We start from the raw sequence: 21,166 nt of genomic DNA on the forward strand, positions 1-21,166 counted from the left end.
CCTGGTTCATTACCCAGTACCAAATCCAATGTGGCCTCGCCTCTTGTTGGCCTATCTACATACTGCATCAGGAAACCCTCCTGCACACATTGGACAAAAACGGACGCATCTAAGGTACTCCATCTATCGCGTTTCCAGTCAATATTTGTAAAGTTAAAGTCCCCCATAACAACTACCCTGTTAGAACAAAGAACAAAGAACAAAGAAAATTACGTGGGTAAGACTATGAATGCTACAAGGAGTAGAAGCCCACATGCACCAATAAATTAGATAGAACAAAGAACAAAGAAAATTACAGCACAGGAACAGGCCCTTCGGCACTCCCAGCCTGCGCCGATCCAGGTCCTTTATCTAAACCTGTCTCCTATTTTCCAAGGTCTACTTCTCTCTGTTCCCACCCATTCATATACCTGCCTAGATGCTTCTTAAATGATGCTATCGTGCCCGCCTCTACCACCTCCGCTGGCAAAGCGTTCCAGGCACCCACCACCCTCTGCATAAAAAACTTTCCACGCACATCTCCCTTAAACTTTCCCCCTCTCACATTGAAATCGTGACCCCTTGTAACTGACACCCCCACTCTTGGGAAAAGCTTGTTGCTATCCACCCTGTCCATACCTCTCATAATTTTGTAGACCTCAATCAGGTCCCCCCTCAACCTCCGTCTTTCCAATGAAAACAATCCTAATCTACTCAACCTTTCTTCATAGCTAGCACCCTCCATACCAGGCAACATCCTGGTGAACCTCCTCTGCACCCTCTCCAAGGCATCCACATCCTTCTGGTAATGTGGCGACCAGAACTGCGCGCAGTATTCCAAATGTGGCTGAACCAAAGTCCTATACAACTGTAACATGACCTGCCAACTCTTGTACTCAATACCCCGTCCGATGAAGGCAAGCATGCTGTATGCCTTCTTGACCACTCTATCAACATGCGTTGCCACCTTCAGGGTACAATGGACCTGAACTCCCAGATCTCTCTGCACATCAATTTTCCCCAAGACCCTTCCATTGACCATATAGTCCGCTCTTGAATTTGATCTTCCAAAATACATCACCTCGCATTTGCCTGGATTGAACTCCATCTGCCATTTCTCTGCCCAACTCTCCAATCTATCTATGTTTTGTTGTATTCTCTGACAGTCCTCCTCGCTATCTGCAACTCCACCAATCTTAGTATCATCTGCAAACTTGCTAATCAGATCACCTATACCTTCCTCCAGGTCACAAACAACAGTGGTCCGAGCACGGATCCCTGTAGAACACCACTAGTCACCCTTCTCCATTTTGAGACACTCCCTTCCACCACTACTCTCTGTCTCCTGTTGCCCAGCCAGTTCTTTATCCATCTAGCTAGTACACCCTGAACCCCATACGACTTCACTTTTTCCATCAACCTGCCATGGGAAACCTTATCAAACGCCTTACTAAAGTCCATGTATATGACATCTACAGCCCTTCCCTCATCAATTAACTTTGTCACTTCCTCAAAGAATTCTATTAGGTTTGTAAGACATGACCTTCCCTGCACAAAGCCGTGCTGCCTATCACTGATAAGTCTATTTTCTTCCAGATGTGAATAGATCCTATCCCTCAGTATCTTCTCCAACAGTTTGCCTACCACTGACCTCAAGCTCACAGGTCTATAATTCCCTGGATTATCCCTGCTACCCTTCTTAAACAAAGGGACAACATTAGCAATTCTCCAGTCCTCCAGGACCTCACCCGTGCTCGAGGGTGCTGCAAAGATATCTGTTAAGGCCCCAGCTATTTCGACCCTCGCTTCCCTCAGTAAGCTGGGATAGATCCCATCCGGTCCTGGGGACTTGTCCACCTTAATGTCTTTTAGAATACCCAAACTTCCCCCTTCCGTATGACAACTTGACCGAGAGTATTTAAACATCCATCCCTAGCCTCAACATCCGTCTTGTCCCTCTCCTTTGTGAATACCGATGCAAAGTACTCATTAAGAATCTCACCCATTTCCTCTGAGTCCACGCAAGTGGGCCAATCCTTTCTCTAGTTACCCTCTTGCTCCTTACATACGAATAAAATGCTTTCGGATTTTCCTTAACTCTGTTAGCCAAAGATATTTCATGACCCCTTTTAGCCATCTTTATTGCGCGTTTGAGATTCGTCCTACTTTCCCGATATTCCTCCAAAGCTTCATCAGTTTAGAGTTGCCTCGATCCTATGTATGCTTCCTTTTTCATCTTAGCTAGTCTCACAATTTCACCCGTCATCCATGGTTCCCTAATCTTGCCATTTCTATCTTTCATTTTCACAGGAACATGTCTGTCCTGCACTCTAATCAACCTTTCCTTAAAAGACTTCCACATTTCAAATGTGGATTTACCCTTAAACAGCTGCTCCCAATCCACATTCCCTAACTCCTGCCGAATTTTGTTATACTCTGCCTTTCCCTAATTTAGCACTCTTCCTTTCGGACCCCTCTTGTCCTTGTCCATGGGTATTCTAAAACTTACGGAATTGTGATCGCTATTCCCAAAGTAATCACCGACTGAAACATCAACCACCTGGCCGGGATCATTCCCCAATACCAGGTCCAGTATGGCCCCTTTCCCGAGTTGGACTATTTACATACTGCTCTAAAAAAACTCTCCTGGATGCTCCTTACAAACTCTGCTCCATCTACACCTCCAACACTACACGAATCCCATTCAATGTTGGGGAAGTTAAAATCTCCCATCACAACCACCCTATTGCTCCTACATTTTTCTATAATCTGTCTGCATATTTGTACCTCTACTTCATGCTCGCTTTTGGGAGGCCTGTAGTAAAGTCCCCAACAATGTTACTGCACCCTTCCTATTTATCAGCTCCACCCATATTGCCTCAGTACTCGAATCCTCCATCGTGCCCTCCTTAATTACAGCTGTGATATCATCTCTGACGAGTAATGCAACTCCTCCACCCCTTCTACCTCCCTCTCTATCCCTCCTGAAGCATCTATACCCTGGGATATTCAGTTGCCAGTCCTGCCCTTCCCTCAACCAAGTCTCAGTAATACCAATAGCATCATATTCCCAGGTACTGATCCAAGCCCTAAGTTCATCTGCCTTACCTGCTACACTTAGAACATAGAACAGTACAGCACAGAACAGGCCCTTCGGCCCTCGATGTTGTGCCGAGCACTGATCACCCTACTTAAACCCACGTAACCCGTATACCCGTAACCCAACAATCCCCCCATTAACCTTCCACTACGGGCAATTTAGCATGGCCAATCCACCTAACCCGCACATCTTTGGACTGTGGGAGGAAACCGGAGCACCCGGAGGAAACCCACGCACACACAGGGAGGACGTGCAGATTCCACACAGACAGTGACCCAGCCGGGAATCGAACCTGGGACCCTGGAGCTGTGAAGCATTGATGCTAACCACCATGCCACCGTGAGGCCCCACTTCTCGCATTAAAACAAATGCACCTCAGACCACCTGTCCCTTTGCGTTCATCATCTCTTCCATATCTACTCTTCCCCTTAGTCACATTGAGTTTATTGTCTCGTACCTTACTGGCTTTAGTTGCTGCTTCTTTACTGACCTCTAACTTCCTAATCTGGTTCCCATCCCCCTGCCACATTAGTTTAAAACCTCCCCAACAGTGTTAGCAAAAGCACCCCCTAGGACATTGGTTCCAGTCCTGCCCAGGTGTAGACCATCCGATTTGTAATGGTCCCACCGCCCCCAGAACCGGTTCCAATGTCCCAAAAATCTGAACCCCTCCCTCCTGCACCATCTCTCAAGCCACGTATTCATTCTGACTATTCTTGAATTTCTACTCTGACTGTCCCGTGGCACTGGTAGCAATCCTGAGATTACTACCTTTGAGGTCCTACTTTTTAATTTATCTCCTAACTCCCTAAATTCTGATTGTAGGACCTCATCCCTTTTTTTTACCTATATCGTTGGTGCCTATATGCACCACGACAACTGGCTGTTCACCCTCCCCCTTCAGTATGTCCTGCGGCCGATCGGAGACATCCCTGACCCGAGCACCCGGGAGGCAACATACCATTCGGGAGTCTCGTTTTCGACCACAGAATCGGGATGAGAGAAGAACTAGCTAAGGTAGACTGGGAGCTAAGACTTTATGGTGGAACAGTTGAGGAACAGTGGAGAACCTTCCAAGCGATTTTTCACAGTGCTCAGCAAAGGTTTATACCAACAAAAAGGAAGGATAGAAGAAAGAGGGAAAATCGACCGTGGATATCTAAGGAAATAAGGGAGAGTATCAAATTGAAGGAAAAAGCATACAAAGTGGCAAAGATTGGTGGGAGACTAGAGGACTGGGAAATCTTTAGGGGGCAACAGAAAGCTACTAAAAAAGCTACAAAGAAGAGTAAGATAGAGTATGAGAGTAAACTTGCTCAGAATATAAAAACAGACAGTAAAAGTTTTTACAAATATATAAAACAAAAAAGAGTGGCTAAGGTAAATATTGGTCCTTTAGAGGATGAGAAGGGAGTTTTAATAATGGGAGATGAGGAAATGGCTGAGGAACTGAACAGGTTTTTTGGGTCGGTCTTCACAGTAGAAGACACAAATAACATGCCAGCGACTGATAGAAATGAGGCTATGACAGGTGAGGACCTTGAGAGGATTGTTATCACTAAGGAGGGAGTGATGGGCAAGCTAATGGGGCTAAAGGTAGACAAGTCTCCTGGCCCTGATGGAATGCATCCCAGAGTGCTAAAAGAGATGGCTAGGGAAATTGCAGATGCACTAGTGCTAATTTACCGAAATTCACTAAACTCTGGGGTGGTCCCGGTGGATTGGAAATTAGCAAACGTGACGCCACTGTTTAAAAAAGGAGGTAGGCAGAAAGCAGGAAATTATAGGCCAGTGAGCTTAACTTCGGTAGTAGGGAAGATGCTGGAATCCATCATCAAGGAAGAAATTGCGAGGCATCTGGATAGAAATTGTCCCATTGGGCAGACGCAGCATGGGTTCGTAAAGGGCAGGTCATGCCTAACTAATTTAGTGGAATTTTTTGAGGACATTACCAGTGCAGTAGATAACGGGGAGCCGATGGATGTGGTATATCTGGATTTCCAGAAAGCCTTTGACAAGGTGCCACACAAAAGGTTGCTGCATAAGATAAAGATGCATGGCATTAAGGGTAAAGTAGTAGCATGGATAGAGGATTGGTTAATTAATAGAAAGCAAAGAATGGGGATTAATGGGTGTTTCTCTGGTTGGCAATCAGTAGCTAGTGGTGTCCCTCAGGGATCCGTGTTGGGCCCACAATTGTTCACAATTTACATAGATGATTTGGAGTTGGGGACCAAGGGCAATGTGTCCAAGTTTGCAGATGACACTAAGATGAGTGGTAAAGCGAAAAGTGCAGAGGATACTGGAAGTATGCAGAGGGATTTGGATAGGTTAAGTGAATGGGCTAGGGTCTGGCAGATGGAATACAATGTTGACAAATGTGAGGTTATCCATTTTGGTAGGAATAACAGCAAACGGGATTATTATTTAAACGATAAAATATTAAAGCATGCCGCTGTTCAGAGAGACTTGGGTGTGCTAGTGCATGAGTCACAGAAGGTTGGTTTACAAGTGCAACAGGTGATTAAGAAGGCAAATGGAATTTTGTCCTTCATTGCTAGAGGGATGGAGTTTAAGACTAGGGAGGTTATGTTGCAATTGTATAAGGTGTTAGTGCGGCCACACCTGGAGTATTGTGTTCAGTTTTGGTCTCCTTACTTGAGAAAGGACGTACTGGCACTGGAGGGTGTGCAGAGGAGATTCACTAGGTTAATCCCAGAGTTGAAGGGGTTGGATTATGAGGAGAGGTTGAGTAGACTGGGACTGTACTCGTTGGAATTTAGAAGGATGAGGGGGGTTCTTATGGAAACATTTAAAATTATGAAGGTAATAGATAGGATAGATGCGGGCAGGTTGTTTCCACTGGCGGGTGAAAGCAGAACTAGGGGACATAGCCTCAAAATAAAGGGTAGTAGATTTAGGACTGAGTTTAGGAGGAACTTCTTCACCCAAAGGATTGTGAATCTATGGAATTCCTTGCCCAGTGAAGCAGTTGAGGCTCCTTCATGAAATGTTTTTAAGGTAAAGATAGATAGTTTTTTGAAGAATAAAGGGATTAAGGGTTATGGTGTTCGGGCCGGAAAGTGGAGCTGAGTCCACAAAAGATCAGCCATGATCTCATTGAATGGCGGAGCAGGCTCGAGGGGCCAGATGGCCTACTCCTGCTCCTAGTTCTTATGTTCTTATGTTCTTATGTTCTTCCCTTCTGAGCAACAGGGCAGACTCTGTGCCAGAGACCTGTACCCCATGGCTTACCCCTGGTAAGTTGTCCCCCCCCCTCAACAGTATCCAAAACGGTATACTTATTACTAAGGGGATCCCTGCACTGACTGCTTCCCCACAGCCCCTCTCACCGTCACCCATCTATCTTTATTCTTCGGAGTAACTACAACCCTGAAGCTTCTATCTATGACCACCTCTGCCTCCCGAATGATCCGAAGTTCATCCAGCTCCAGCTCCAGTTCCCTAACACGGTTTCTGAGGAGCTGGAGTTGGGTGCCCTTCCCACAGATGAAATCAGCAGGGACACTGACGGTGTCCCTCACCTCAAACATTCTGCAGGAGGAGCATTGTACTGCCTTCCCTGACATCCCCTCTAGATAAAAACAAGAAAAAGAAAGGAAGAGCTTACCTGATAATCATTCAACCCCTTAGAGGAGATGGAAGGGTGGAGACACTACAAGTGTAGTGTCTCAGGTTTAGCAACTGCCCAACTTATATACAGGTATTACACACCTTCCCAGAAATTCCCACGGCTGACTTCCGGTTCCCTGCTGCTCTGAAACAAAAAAAAACTCCGAAAAAAATCGTTAGTTAAAAAAGAAAGGCCGCTTCTCCTGAAAGGTACGTTTTTAAAGCGGGAAACTTCCCTTCCCTACAGCCCCCTGGTTACTGCAAAGATCCAGAAGTCTCCCGACAAACTCAGTTATGAATTGTTTCCCTTCTGTAATTTTGCTGTTTGTCTGCTGATGTGTTCACTGTGTTTTACTTTTTGATTTATAATAAGGGGTGTCAGGAGTAGACCGGGGGTGAAGGAGTGTGGTGATGGGTGATCCTTCACGGGCCACGTGGCAGTTGAAGCTGTTGGAACGCGAGTGCGGAACCTGGACATGGAAGGTGGCAGTTAGAGCCAGGGCGTTATTCGGAGATGGCCCATGTAGTTGTGCTGTTAAAGCCCTTATATAGAGCTGTCCTTTATCAATAAATCCTTTCATCCATTCTTTGCCACATCAAGTTGCCCGAGTTATTATTATTTCCCAGTCAGGATAGTGAGTGACTCGGAGGGGAACCTCCAGGTGGTGGGGTTCCCAGGTATCTGCTGCTCTTGTCCTTCTAGATGGAGGTGGCCGTGAGTTTAGAAGCTGCTGCCGAAGGAGCCTTGGTGAGTTCCCGCAGTGCATCTTGTAGATGGTACACACGGCTGCCACTGTTCGTCGGGGATGGAGGGAGTAAATATTTGACAGGGGGAGTAATCAAGCGGCAGCTTTCCGATCATTGTTCAAAAATAGACTGCTGGAAGTATCAAAGTGGTATTTCTAATAACCAAAATCACTCTGGTCACGAAGTTGCATGATGGCAATTTTCGGATTTTGGTAACAGTGGTGATTTGTGCATTTCTTTCTATCGTGTCATTGATATTGTCACTCTCAAACACAGGTCATAGGGACTGTTCCCTTAGTCATGAACCCAGCAACAATAACAACAGCCAATCCAGTGACGGCAGTACCAGCCCAAAGCCTCCAAGTGCAAGCAGTTACACCACAGATGCTGCTGAACTCCCAAGGTCAGGTGATAGCGACTGTGATCAGCAACCAGTTTGTACCAGTCCTGAGCCGACAAGGAGTCCTTGCTTCACCTGTAAAGACAACACAGCAGGTAATGTGTCCTGGCTTTGTGTTACACAGAGTGGATTATGTTTAATCGTAGCACCAATTACAATTTCCACCCAGCATTACAAAATACACAATGATTCGCATTTATGCCCAAGCAAAGGTTCTTGGTATTGATTTCCAGCGCTATTTTTATGAAATGTACTTAAGTTATTAGCTGCTTCTCATGGTTTTGTTTCAAAAATGCATTTGTGACATATTGGGTGGGAAATCCAACAGAAATTACTGGCGCGATCCATCGGCCACGCTGTGCCAGAAAATCAGCTGACCGCAGTGCGGCCTGGCCAATGCCATCCAATGTCATCTCGCGATATATGATGAGCCGGGTAGATCCCGGGAGTGTGGGTTCCTGGCTTTCATTGGCCACAAGGCCCAGGCTGCTCTTGCGGCCACATCACGAGACGTTGCGATGTGAATCCGGCCCATTGTGGGTGGGATCACTTTTTGGCAAATCTGCATATTAGAATGAGGTAGTCAGCCTGACTCTCACTGTGCAGCTTCCCGAGGAACCTGAGGCTTTGGGATTCACCCCCTTCACCACAGAGACCTCGGGTGGGCGCCGTTCAACACTGGTACACACAAACCAGGGGCAGACAGAATGCCACTCATCGGGGTCTCCCAGGGACCCAGGTTGCACTGCAAGCTGCAAGCTGGCATGGGCACTGCCAAGCTGGCACTTTTTTGCACGCGATCGATTGGGCTGGGTGTACTTCAGGGGCCTCAAAGATCGGGACACCATTTTCTCGCTACACTGGGAAGATCCGGCGAGTAGAACTCCCCACTGTACAAATCTGGGCTCTGTGCGGCCTCAGCCGTGTGTTCCCTGTTCAGGTCCCTTACACAACACGAGTCACGTTGAATAGCCATGTGTTTCCCAGCACTGTGAGTGGCGGGAAACACGCGGCTAAATGTGCTCGCTCGGGGACTTTGTTCTCTTTTCGGAGAATCACCCCCGTGGTATAGTTAAAATATTCCAAAGTAAACTTCTGTATTAGCAACTTGTGACTGGGAAATTGTTCTCCTGCATGTGTTTTTCTCACCTAGTGATGTGGCATGGAATGTGTAAGACAATTCGAAAAATGCTCAGAGGTAGTGGTGCTTGTGGTATCGTTGGTTACTTTGTCAGTGTGCAGGATGCAGCGATAAGCGATAGGTATTCATTATTGGGAGATGCTTTTGGTGGAGAGGTTTGTTTGATTTTGGTGGTTTTTGAAAGTTGTGTCACTTTTATGTTGGCCTGTTTGTGTAACACTAAATGGAGCAGTTTTGCTTTGACTTGTCATTCTACAAAGAACAATACAGCACAGGAACAGGCCCTTCGGCCCGCCAAGCCTGTACCGGTCATGATACCACTCTTTACCAAAACCCTCAACATTTCCTTGTGCCGTATCCCTCTGTACCCATCCTATCCATGTATGCTGTGTATTCAACCATTGTTTATACTTTCCCGTGGCTCTCCCTGCTCTACTGATAACAGTTGCATCCTTCCATTGACTAGACCCTTCAGGCAAGTATGCCACTGTTGTATCAATTTTTGGCAGTTGTCCTTTCATAAAAATGGCATGTTCTAATTTATCAGAAGTGTCGTGTTCCTCAACAGAAACCCTGTCTATATCAGTTAACTGGTCCTCATAGCTCTGTAACACGTGCATACTAGCTGACTCTGGTTCCTCATCATGTCCGTCTGCTCTGTCTAAATTTGTAAACTGTACCCATTATCCTTGCTGAATGTACCCTAACAGTTTGATTGCCATGTTGCAAAATAATTGTTTTGCCATCTATGCCTATGATCTTCCCTGGGCCTTTCCATTCATTAGAATGGTCTCCCTTGTAGAATGCTATTCGTTTATTTAGTAAATTAACTTAAAACTTGCTGTTTGGGTTAGACCTTTTATATGATCTTACTACTCGAATGTAACAGGTGAAAAGAAAAAAAATATTTTTGTTTATGCGTTTTGTCTTTTTTATTATTTTCTTGTGGTGTTTTTTTTGTGACGTGATGACCGGTACGTTTATCTACATGTGCAGGAGTTACGCCAACATCTGCCACTGACACTGGCGTCATGCTGGGTGTGAAAACCAAGCAAAAGAACATAAAGTAACTGATGGATAAAACAAAAGAGGGGACCCCCTCGGACGCCCGCTGCCTGGACCTATAAATGGCAAGTTTGGCCAGGTTCACGAGGAGGTTCATGAGGAGGTCCTCCGCCATCCCCACCCCCCTCCGCACCGGATGTCCGTAGATCAGGAGCGTGGGGCTGAAGTGCAAAGAAAACCTCAACAACAACGTTGTCCAGAAAACAAAAAGCCGAGGACAGACAACATAAACGTGCTCCATGGTGTCCACCAGGCCGCTAAAGAGCTGTGAAGTGGTTCAAACGATGGTTGTATGGTACTGCCACGTGCAGCACCCTCCACCCCTGGTCCCCTAGTTTTATGGGGCGGACACCTCCAGTGGGGAGCTCTGCCGCCGGACGGCAATGAGGCACGCCAAGGCGTGCCCGGGCGGCGGGCAAGGACAAGGAGGTGGAAGGTGTGCAACAGCAGGCCGTACAGGGAACCCCTTCGCACAGTGCAAAAAGGGCACAAAAAGGGTATTTCCGCCTGGCGGCTGGGGCTGTGGGGCACCAGCACCCGGGGATAGTTCCGGGGTTTAGGACCAATGTGGAATTCCCTCCGAGCAGGGCTCCGCTCAGACGGGATGCCGCCGCCCAACTGCGCCGTCTCAATTGCAAGTGTGCCAACGGGGCCGAGCACAACCGTTTTGAGGCCTTGGATTGCATTGGCCACGCACCGGACAGACACCGCTCCGCGCCTGGCTAGCTCGTAGGGTGTCATCCAGCTCGCCCCCCCCTCCCCTCCACCCAGCATGTCCCTGATCCTGGTCACACCGGCAGCCACAGCCCCTCCTCCACCCAGCATGTCCCTGATCCTGGTCACACCGGCAGCCACAGCCCCTCCCCCACCCAGCATGTCCCTGATCCTGGTCACACCGGCAGCCACAGCTCCTCCCCCACCCAGCATGTCCCTGATCCTGGTCACACCGGCAGCCACAGCCCCTCCCCCACCCAGCATGTCCCTGATCCTGGTCACACCGGCAGCCACAGCTCCTCCGCCACCCAGCATGTCCCTGATCCTGGTCACACCGGCAGCCACAGCTCCTCCCCCACCCAGCATGTCCCTGATCCTGGTCACACCGGCAGCCACAGCCCCTCCCCCACCCAGCATGTCCCTGATCCTGGTCACCCCGGCAGCCACAGCCCCTCCTCCTCCACCCAGCATGTCCCTGATCCTGGTCACACCGGCAGCCACAGCTCCTCCCCCACCCAGCATGTCCCTGATCCTGGTCACACCGGCAGCCACAGCTCACTCTCCTCCACCCAGCATTGTCCCTGATCTGGTCACACCGCAGCCACAGCTCCTCCTCCACCCAGTCATGTCCCTGATCCTGGTCACACCGGGCAGCCACAGCTCCTCCTCACACCGCATGTCCCTATCCGGTACACCGCAGCAACAGCTCCTCCTCCACCCAGATGTCCCTGATCCTGGTCACACCGGCAGCCACAGCTCCTCCCCCACACAGCATGTCCCTGATCCTGGTCACAACGGCAGCCACAGCTCCTCCTCCCACCCAGCATGTCCCTGATCCTGGTCACACCGGCAGCCACAGCCCCTCCTCCCCCACCCAGCATGTCCCTGATCCTGGTCACACCGGCAGCCACAGCTCCTCCTCCACCCAGCATGTCCCTGATCTGGTCACACCGGCAGCCACAGCCTCCTCCCCCACCCAGCATGTCCTGATCCTGGTCACACCGGCAGCCACAGCACCCCTCCTCCCCCCAGCATGTCCCTGATCCTGGTACACCGGCAGCCACAGCTCCTCCCCCACCCAGCATGTCCCTGATCCTGGTCACACCGGCAGCCACAGCTCCTCCTCCACCACCCAGCATGTCCCTGATCCTGGTCACACCGGCAGCCACAGCCCCTCCCCCACCCAGCATGTCCCTGATCCTGGTCACACCGGCAGCCACAGCTCCTCCTCCACCCAGCATGTCCCTGATCCTGGTCACACCGGCAGCCACAGCTCCTCCTCCACCCAGCATGTCCCTGATCCTGGTCACACCGGCAGCCACAGCTCCTCCTCCACCCAGCATGTCCCTGATCCTGGTCACACCGGCAGCCACAGCTCCTCCCCCACCCAGCATGTCCCTGATCCTGGTCACACCGGCAGCCACAGCTCCTCCTCCACCCAGCATGTCCCTGATCCTGGTCACACCGGCAGCCACAGCTCCTCCTCCTCCACCCAGCATGTCCCTGATCCTGGTCACACCGGCAGCCACAGCTCCTCCTCCACCCAGCATGTCCCTGATCCTGGTCACACCGGCAGCCACAGCTCCTCCTCCACCCAGCATGTCCCTGATCCTGGTCACACCGGCAGCCACAGCCCCTCCTCCACCCAGCATGTCCCTGATCCTGGTCACACCGGCAGCCACAGCTCCTCCTCCACCCAGCATGTCCCTGATCCTGGTCACACCGGCAGCCACAGCTCCTCCTCCACCCAGCATGTCCCTGATCCTGGTCACACCGGCAGCCACAGCTCCTCCTCCACCCAGCATGTCCCTGATCCTGGTCACACCGGCAGCCACAGCTCCTCCCCCACCCAGCATGTCCCTGATCCTGGTCACACCGGCAGCCACAGCTCACTCCTCCCCACCCAGCATGTCCCTGATCCTGGTCACACCGGCAGCCACAGCCCCTCCTCCACCCAGCATGTCCCTGATCCTGGTCACACCGGCAGCCACAGCTCCTCCCCCACCCAGCATGTCCCTGATCCTGGTCACACCGGCAGCCACAGCTCCTCCGCCACCCAGCATGTCCCTGATCCTGGTCACACCGGCAGCCACAGCTCCTCCTCCACCCAGCATGTCCCTGATCCTGGTCACACCGGCAGCCACAGCTCCTCCCCCACCCAGCATGTCCCTGATCCTGGTCACACCGGCAGCCACAGCTCCTCCTCCACCCAGCATGTCCCTGATCCTGGTCACACCGGCAGCCACAGCTCCTCCTCCACCCAGCATGTCCCTGATCCTGGTCACACCGGCAGCCACAGCTCACTCCTCCCCACCCAGCATGTCCCTGATCCTGGTCACACCGGCAGCCACAGCCCCTCCTCCACCCAGCATGTCCCTGATCCTGGTCACCCCGGCAGCCACAGCCCCTCCTCCACCCAGCATGTCCCTGATCCTGGTCACACCGGCAGCCACAGCTCCTCCTCCACCCAGCATGTCCCTGATCCTGGTCACACCGGCAGCCACAGCTCCTCCCCCACCCAGCATGTCCCTGATCCTGGTCACACCGGCAGCCACAGCCCCTCCTCCACCCAGCATGTCCCTGATCCTGGTCACACCGGCAGCCACAGCTCCTCCTCCCACCCAGCATGTCCCTGATCCTGGTCACACCGGCAGCCACAGCTCCTCCTCCCACCCAGCATGTCCCTGATCCTGGTCACACCGGCAGCCACAGCTCCTCCTCCACCCAGCATGTCCCTGATCCTGGTCACACCGGCAGCCACAGCTCCTCCCCCACCCAGCATGTCCCTGATCCTGGTCACACCGGCAGCCACAGCTCCCTCCCCCACCCAGCATGTCCCTGATCCTGGTCACACCGGCAGCCACAGCTCCTCCTCCACCCAGCATGTCCCTGATCCTGGTCACACCGGCAGCCACAGCTCCTCCTCCCCACCCAGCATGTCCCTGATCCTGGTCACACCGGCAGCCACAGCCCCTCCCCACCCAGCATGTCCCTGATCCTGGTCACACCGGCAGCCACAGCCCCTCCCCCACCCAGCATGTCCCTGATCCTGGTCACACCGGCAGCCACAGCTCCTCCCCCACCCAGCATGTCCCCTGATCCTGGTCACACCGGCAGCCACAGCTCCTCCTCCACCCAGCATGTCCCTGATCCTGGTCACACCGGCAGCCACAGCCCCTCCTCCTCCACCCAGCATGTCCCTGATCCTGGTCACACCGGCAGCCACAGCTCACTCCTCCCCACCCAGCATGTCCCTGATCCTGGTCACACCGGCAGCCACAGCCCCTCCGCCACCCAGCATGTCCCTGATCCTGGTCACACCGGCAGCCACAGCTCCTCCGCCACCCAGCATGTCCCTGATCCTGGTCACACCGGCAGCCACAGCTCCTCCTCCACCCAGCATGTCCCTGATCCTGGTCACACCGGCAGCCACAGCCCCTCCCCCACCCAGCATGTCCCTGATCCTGGTCACACCGGCAGCCACAGCTCCCTCCTCCACCCAGCATGTCCCTGATCCTGGTCACACCGGCAGCCACAGCTCCTCCTCCACCCAGCATGTCCCTGATCCTGGTCACACCGGCAGCCACAGCCCCTCCCCCACCCAGCATGTCCCTGATCCTGGTCACACCGGCAGCCACAGCTCCTCCTCCACCCAGCATGTCCCTGATCCTGGTCACACCGGCAGCCACAGCTCCTCCCCCACCCAGCATGTCCCTGATCCTGGTCACACCGGCAGCCACAGCTCCTCCTCCACCCAGCATGTCCCTGATCCTGGTCACACCGGCAGCCACAGCTCCTCCTCCCCACCCAGCATGTCCCTGATCCTGGTCACACCGGCAGCCACAGCTCCTCCTCCACCACCCAGCATGTCCCTGATCCTGGTCACACCGGCAGCCACAGCTCCTCCTCCTCCACCCAGCATGTCCCTGATCCTGGTCACACCGGCAGCCACAGCTCGCTCCTCCCCCACCCAGCATGTCCCTGATCCTGGTCACACCGGCAGCCACAGCTCCTCCCCCACCCAGCATGTCCCTGATCCTGGTCACACCGGCAGCCACAGCTCCTCCTCCACCCAGCATGTCCCTGATCCTGGTCACACCGGCAGCCACAGCTCCTCCCCCACCCAGCATGTCCCTGATCCTGGTCACACCGGCAGCCACAGCTCCTCCTCCACCCAGCATGTCCCTGATCCTGGTCACACCGGCAGCCACAGCTCCTCCCCCACCCAGCATGTCCCTGATCCTGGTCACACCGGCAGCCACAGCTCCCTCCCCCACCCAGCATGTCCCTGATCCTGGTCACACCGGCAGCCACAGCTCCTCCTCCACCCAGCATGTCCCTGATCCTGGTCACACCGGCAGCCACAGCCCCTCCGCCACCCAGCATGTCCCTGATCCTGGTCACACCGGCAGCCACAGCCCCTCCCCCACCCAGCATGTCCCTGATCCTGGTCACACCGGCAGCCACAGCTCCTCCCCCACCCAGCATGTCCCTGATCCTGGTCACACCGGCAGCCACAGCTCCTCCTCCACCCAGCATGTCCCTGATCCTGGTCACACCGGCAGCCACAGCTCCTCCTCCACCCAGCATGTCCCTGATCCTGGTCACACCGGCAGCCACAGCCCCTCCTCCCCCACCCAGCATGTCCCTGATCCTGGTCACACCGGCAGCCACAGCTCGCTCCTCCACCCAGCATGTCCCTGATCCTGGTCACACCGGCAGCCACAGCCCCTCCTCCACCCAGCATGTCCCTGATCCTGGTCACACCGGCAGCCACAGCTCCTCCCCCACCCAGCATGTCCCTGATCCTGGTCACACCGGCAGCCACAGCTCCTCCTCCACCCAGCATGTCCCTGATCCTGGTCACCCCGGCAGCCACAGCTCCTCCTCCCACCCAGCATGTCCCTGATCCTGGTCACACCGGCAGCCACAGCCCCTCCTCCACCCAGCATGTCCCTGATCCTGGTCACACCGGCAGCCACAGCTCCTCCTCCACCCAGCATGTCCCTGATCCTGGTCACACCGGCAGCCACAGCTCCTCCTCCACCCAGCATGTCCCTGATCCTGGTCACACCGGCAGCCACAGCTCCTCCTCCTCCACCCAGCATGTCCCTGATCCTGGTCACACCGGCAGCCACAGCTCCTCCTCCACCCAGCATGTCCCTGATCCTGGTCACACCGGCAGCCACAGCTCCTCCACCACCCAGCATGTCCCTGATCCTGGTCACACCGGCAGCCACAGCTCCTCCCCCACCCAGCATGTCCCTGATCCTGGTCACACCGGCAGCCACAGCTCCTCCCCCACCCAGCATGTCCCTGATCCTGGTCACACCGGCAGCCACAGCTCCTCCCCCACCCAGCATGTCCCTGATCCTGGTCACACCGGCAGCCACAGCTCCTCCTCCACCCAGCATGTCCCTGATCCTGGTCACACCGGCAGCCACAGCTCCTCCTCCCCACCCAGCATGTCCCTGATCCTGGTCACACCGGCAGCCACAGCTCCTCCTCCACCCAGCATGTCCCTGATCCTGGTCACACCGGCAGCCACAGCTCCTCCTCCACCCAGCATGTCCCTGATCCTGGTCACACCGGCAGCCACAGCTCCCTCCCCCACCCAGCATGTCCCTGATCCTGGTCACACCGGCAGCCACAGCTCCTCCTCCCCACCCAGCATGTCCCTGATCCTGGTCACACCGGCAGCCACAGCTCCTCCTCCCACCCAGCATGTCCCTGATCCTGGTCACACCGGCAGCCACAGCTCACTCCCCCACCCAGCATGTCCCTGATCCTGGTCACACCGGCAGCCACAGCCCCTCCCCCACCCAGCATGTCCCTGATCCTGGTCACACCGGCAGCCACAGCTCCTCCTCCACCCAGCATGTCCCTGATCCTGGTCACACCGGCAGCCACAGCTCCTCCCCCCACCCAGCATGTCCCTGATCCTGGTCACACCGGCAGCCACAGCTCCCTCCTCCACCCAGCATGTCCCTGATCCTGGTCACACCGGCAGCCACAGCTCCTCCCCCACCCAGCATGTCCCTGATCCTGGTCACACCGGCAGCCACAGCTCCTCCTCCACCCAGCATGTCCCTGATCCTGGTCACACCGGCAGCCACAGCTCACTCCTCCGCCACCCAGCATGTCCCTGATCCTGGTCACACCGGCAGCCACAGCTCCTCCTCCACCCAGCATGTCCCTGATCCTGGTCACACCGGCAGCCACAGCTCCTCCTCCACCCAGCATGTCCCTGATCCTGGTCACACCGGCAGCCACAGCTCCTCCTCCACCCAGCATGTCCCTGATCCTGGTCACACCGGCAGCCACAGCCCCTCCTCCACCCAGCATGTCCCTGATCCTGGTCACACCGGCAGCCACAGCTCCTCCACCCACCCAGCATGTCCCTGATCCTGGTCACACCGGCAGCCACAGCTCCTCCTCCACCCAGCATGTCCCTGATCCTGGTCACACCGGCAGCCACAGCTCCTCCTCCACCCAGCATGTCCCTGATCCTGGTCACACCGGCAGCCACAGCTCCTCCTCCGCCCAGCATGTCCCTGATCCTGGTCACACCGGCAGCCACAGCTCCTTCTCCTCCACCCAGCATGTCCCTGATCCTGGTCACACCGGCAGCCACAGCCCCTCCTCCACCCAGCATGTCCCTGATCCTGGTCACACCGGCAGCCACAGCTCGCTCCTCCTCCACCCAGCATGTCCCTGATCCTGGTCACACCGGCAGCCACAGCTCCTCCACCACCCAGCATGTCCCCGATCCTGGTCACACCGGCAGCCACAGCCCCTCCGCCACCCAGCATGTCCCTGATCCTGGTCACACCGGCAGCCACAGCTCCTCCCCCACCCAGCATGTCCCTGATCCTGGTCACACCGGCAGCCACAGCTCCTCCTCCACACCCAGCATGTCCCTGATCCTGGTCACACCGGCAGCCACAGCTCCTCCCCCACCCAGCATGTCCCTGATCCTGGTCACACCGGCAGCCACAGATCGCTCCTCCGCCGCCCAGCATGTCCCTGATCCTGGTCACACCGGCAGCCACAGCTCCTCCTCCACCCAGCATGTCCCTGATCCTGGTCACACCGGCAGCCACAGCTCCTCCGCCACCCAGCATGTCCCTGATCCTGGTCACACCGGCAGCCACAGCTCCTCCCCCACCCAGCATGTCCCTGATCCTGGTCACACCGGCAGCCACAGCTCCTCCCCCACCCAGCATGTCCCTGATCCTGGTCACACCGGCAGCCACAGCTCCTCCTCCCCCACCCAGCATGTCCCTGATCCTGGTCACACCGGCAGCCACAGCTCCTCCCCCACCCAGCATGTCCCTGATCCTGGTCACACCGGCAGCCACAGCTCCTCCTCCCCCACCCAGCATGTCCCTGATCCTGGTCACACCGGCAGCCACAGCTCCTCCGCCACCCAGCATGTCCCTGATCCTGGTCACACCGGCAGCCACAGCTCCTCCCCCACCCAGCATGTCCCTGATCCTGGTCACACCGGCAGCCACAGCTCCTCCTCCACCCAGCATGTCCCTGATCCTGGTCACACCGGCAGCCACAGCTCCTCCTCCACCCAGCATGTCCCTGATCCTGGTCACACCGGCAGCCACAGCCCCTCCTCCCCCACCCAGCATGTCCCTGATCCTGGTCACACCGGCAGCCACAGCTCCTCCTCCACCCAGCATGTCCCTGATCCTGGTCACACCGGCAGCCACAGCTCCTCCTCCACCCAGCATGTCCCTGATCCTGGTCACACCGGCAGCCACAGCTCCTCCTCCACCCAGCATGTCCCTGATCCTGGCCACACCGGCAGCCACAGCTCCTCCTCCGCCACCCAGCATGTCCCTGATCCTGGTCACACCGGCAGCCACAGCTCCTCCCCACCCAGCATGTCCCTGATCCTGGTCACACCGGCAGCCACAGCTCCTCCCCACCCAGCATGTCCCTGATCCTGGTCACACCGGCAGCCACAGTTCCTCCGCCACCCAGCATGTCCCTGATCCTGGTCACACCGGCAGCCACAGCCCCTCCGCCACCCAGCATGTCCCTGATCCTGGTCACACCGGCAGCCACAGCTCCTCCCCCACCCAGCATGTCCCTGATCCTGGTCACACCGGCAGCCACAGCTCCTCCGCCACCCAGCATGTCCCTGATCCTGGTCACACCGGCAGCCACAGCTCCTCCTCCACCCAGCATGTCCCTGATCCTGGTCACACCGGCAGCCACAGCTCCTCCCCCACCCAGCATGTCCCTGATCCTGGTCACACCGGCAGCCACAGCTCGCTCCTCCGCCACCCAGCATGTCCCTGATCCTGGTCACACCGGCAGCCACAGCTCCTCCTCCACCCAGCATGTCCCTGATCCTGGTCACACCGGCAGCCACAGCTCCTCCCCACCCAGCATGTCCCTGATCCTGGTCACACCGGCAGCCACAGCCCCTCCTCCACCCAGCATGTCCCTGATCCTGGTCACACCGGCAGCCACAGCCCTCCGCTCCACCAGCCACCTGAATGGATATTGGCGGAGGTGCGGATTCCTGAGCAGCGGCTCCCTGACGACTGCCACCACTCCTGATGGGGGGAGAGCTGCGGTGCGTGCCGACTGTGTTCCAGACTTTGAAGAGGTCCTGGTACAAGTCGGGCAGTGCCAACAAAAAATTCCGAAGACCATTCTGGTCAAAGAACAGGAGCTGCACGTGGTAGTTCAGGCCGTGCACCTGGTGGAAGAAAGACGTCGCCAGGGCACCATCGTGGAGGAGGCTCAACGTACAGGTATCGCTGCAGAGTCTGAAGGCGGAAAGTCAAGAACTGGGTGCGAAGGCACATCAGTGCCAAACCGCCCTCTGCAATTGGGAGACTCAAGACCTCCGCAGCGACCCAGTGCAATCGTTTGTCCCAGAAGAACCGAAGCAGGGGGAGGGGTCAAAGTGACCAGCCGGTACCACAGCATGGAGGCGATCAGCTGGTTTATGACAAGACCTTGACCCCTGTGGGACAGCACTCGGAGCAGCCCTGTCCAGCGCCCAGGCGAGCGGTAACCTTGGTCTCCAGCTCCTTCCAGTTCACTGGCCAGGCTTCATCTGCCGGGCAAAGATGGACTCCCAAGTAGAGGATGTTGGTCCAACTCCAGCTGAAGGGCCTGAGCTCCTCCGGGAGAGGGCCCATCTGCCACGGACCCACCAGGTGTCCGGAACATTTAGCCCAGTTCATCCGTGCGGAAGTCGCGACGGAGTACACAGCCTGGCACTCTCGCATCCTCCGCAGGTCACCGGGGTCAGTGAACATGAGGAGCACGTCATCAGCGTAAGCCGAGAGGACCACTCCCACGTCCGGTTCGTGCAGAACCAGTCCCGTTAACCTCCTCCACAGGAGGCACAGGAAAGGCTCCACGCATAGAGAATAACGTTGGCCGGACAGGGGGCAGCCCTGACGCACTCCTCTCCCAAAGCGAAGGGGCGCAGTCAGGACCCGTTAATCTGAATCAGACACTCCGAGGCAGCGTACAGTAATCGGATCCGGTCGACAAAATGCGTCCTGAATCCGAAAGCACGCAGAGTCCCGAGCAAATACTCGTGCCCACCCTGTCGAACGCCTTCTCCTGGTCAAGAGAAAGGAAGGCGCTCGACATACCAGTCCTCTGGGTAAAATGGATAATGTCCCGGACCAGATGGATATTATCCTAGATTGTGCGGTCCGGGACTGTGTAGGACTGGTCAAAGAACAAAGAACAAAGAAAATTACAGCACAGGAACAGGCCCTTCGGCCCTCCCAGCCTGCGCCGATCCAGATCCTTCATCTAAACCTGTCGCCTATTTTCCAAGGATCTACTTCCCTCTGTTTCCCGCCCGTTCATATACCTGTCTAGATGCTTCTTAAATGATGCTATCGTGCCCGCCTCTACCACCTCCGCTGGTAAAGCGTTCCAGGCACCCACCACCCTCTGCGTAAAAAACTTTCCACGCACATCTCCCTTAAACTTTCCCCCTCTCACCTTGAAATCGTGACCCCTTGTAATTGACACCCCCACTCTTGGGAAAACCTTGTTGCTGTCTACCCTGTCCATACCTCTCATAATTTTGTAGACCTCAATCTGGTCTCCCCTCAACCTCTGTCTTTCCAATGAAAACAATCCTAATCTACTCAACCTTTCTTCATAGCTAGCACCCTCCATACCAGGCAACATCCTGGTGAACCTCCTCTGCACCCTCTCCAAAGCATCCACATCCTTCTGGTAATGTGGCGACCAGAACTGCACGCAGTATTCCAAATGTGGCCGAACCAAAGTCCGATACAACTGTAACATGACCTGCCAACTCTTGTACTCAATACCCCGTCCGATGAAGGAAAGCATGCTGTATGCCTTCTTGACCACTCTATCG

At 55.3% G+C, this 21,166-nt stretch overlaps 1 protein-coding gene across 1 annotated transcript in view; it reads left to right on the forward strand.

Annotated features, from left to right (window-relative positions):
- LOC119958231 (POU domain, class 6, transcription factor 1-like) overlaps positions 1–21,166 on the forward strand; it is a 410,189-nt gene that overhangs the window by 332,328 nt on the left and 56,695 nt on the right. The window contains 1 exon segment of the mRNA XM_038786639.1: positions 7,736–7,954. Coding sequence (XP_038642567.1) covers positions 7,736–7,954 — 219 coding nt within the window.

Source organism: Scyliorhinus canicula, chromosome 28 (genome assembly GCF_902713615.1).
Source record: "Scyliorhinus canicula chromosome 28, sScyCan1.1, whole genome shotgun sequence".
In the NCBI taxonomy this organism is placed as follows: Eukaryota; Metazoa; Chordata; class Chondrichthyes; order Carcharhiniformes; family Scyliorhinidae; genus Scyliorhinus; species Scyliorhinus canicula.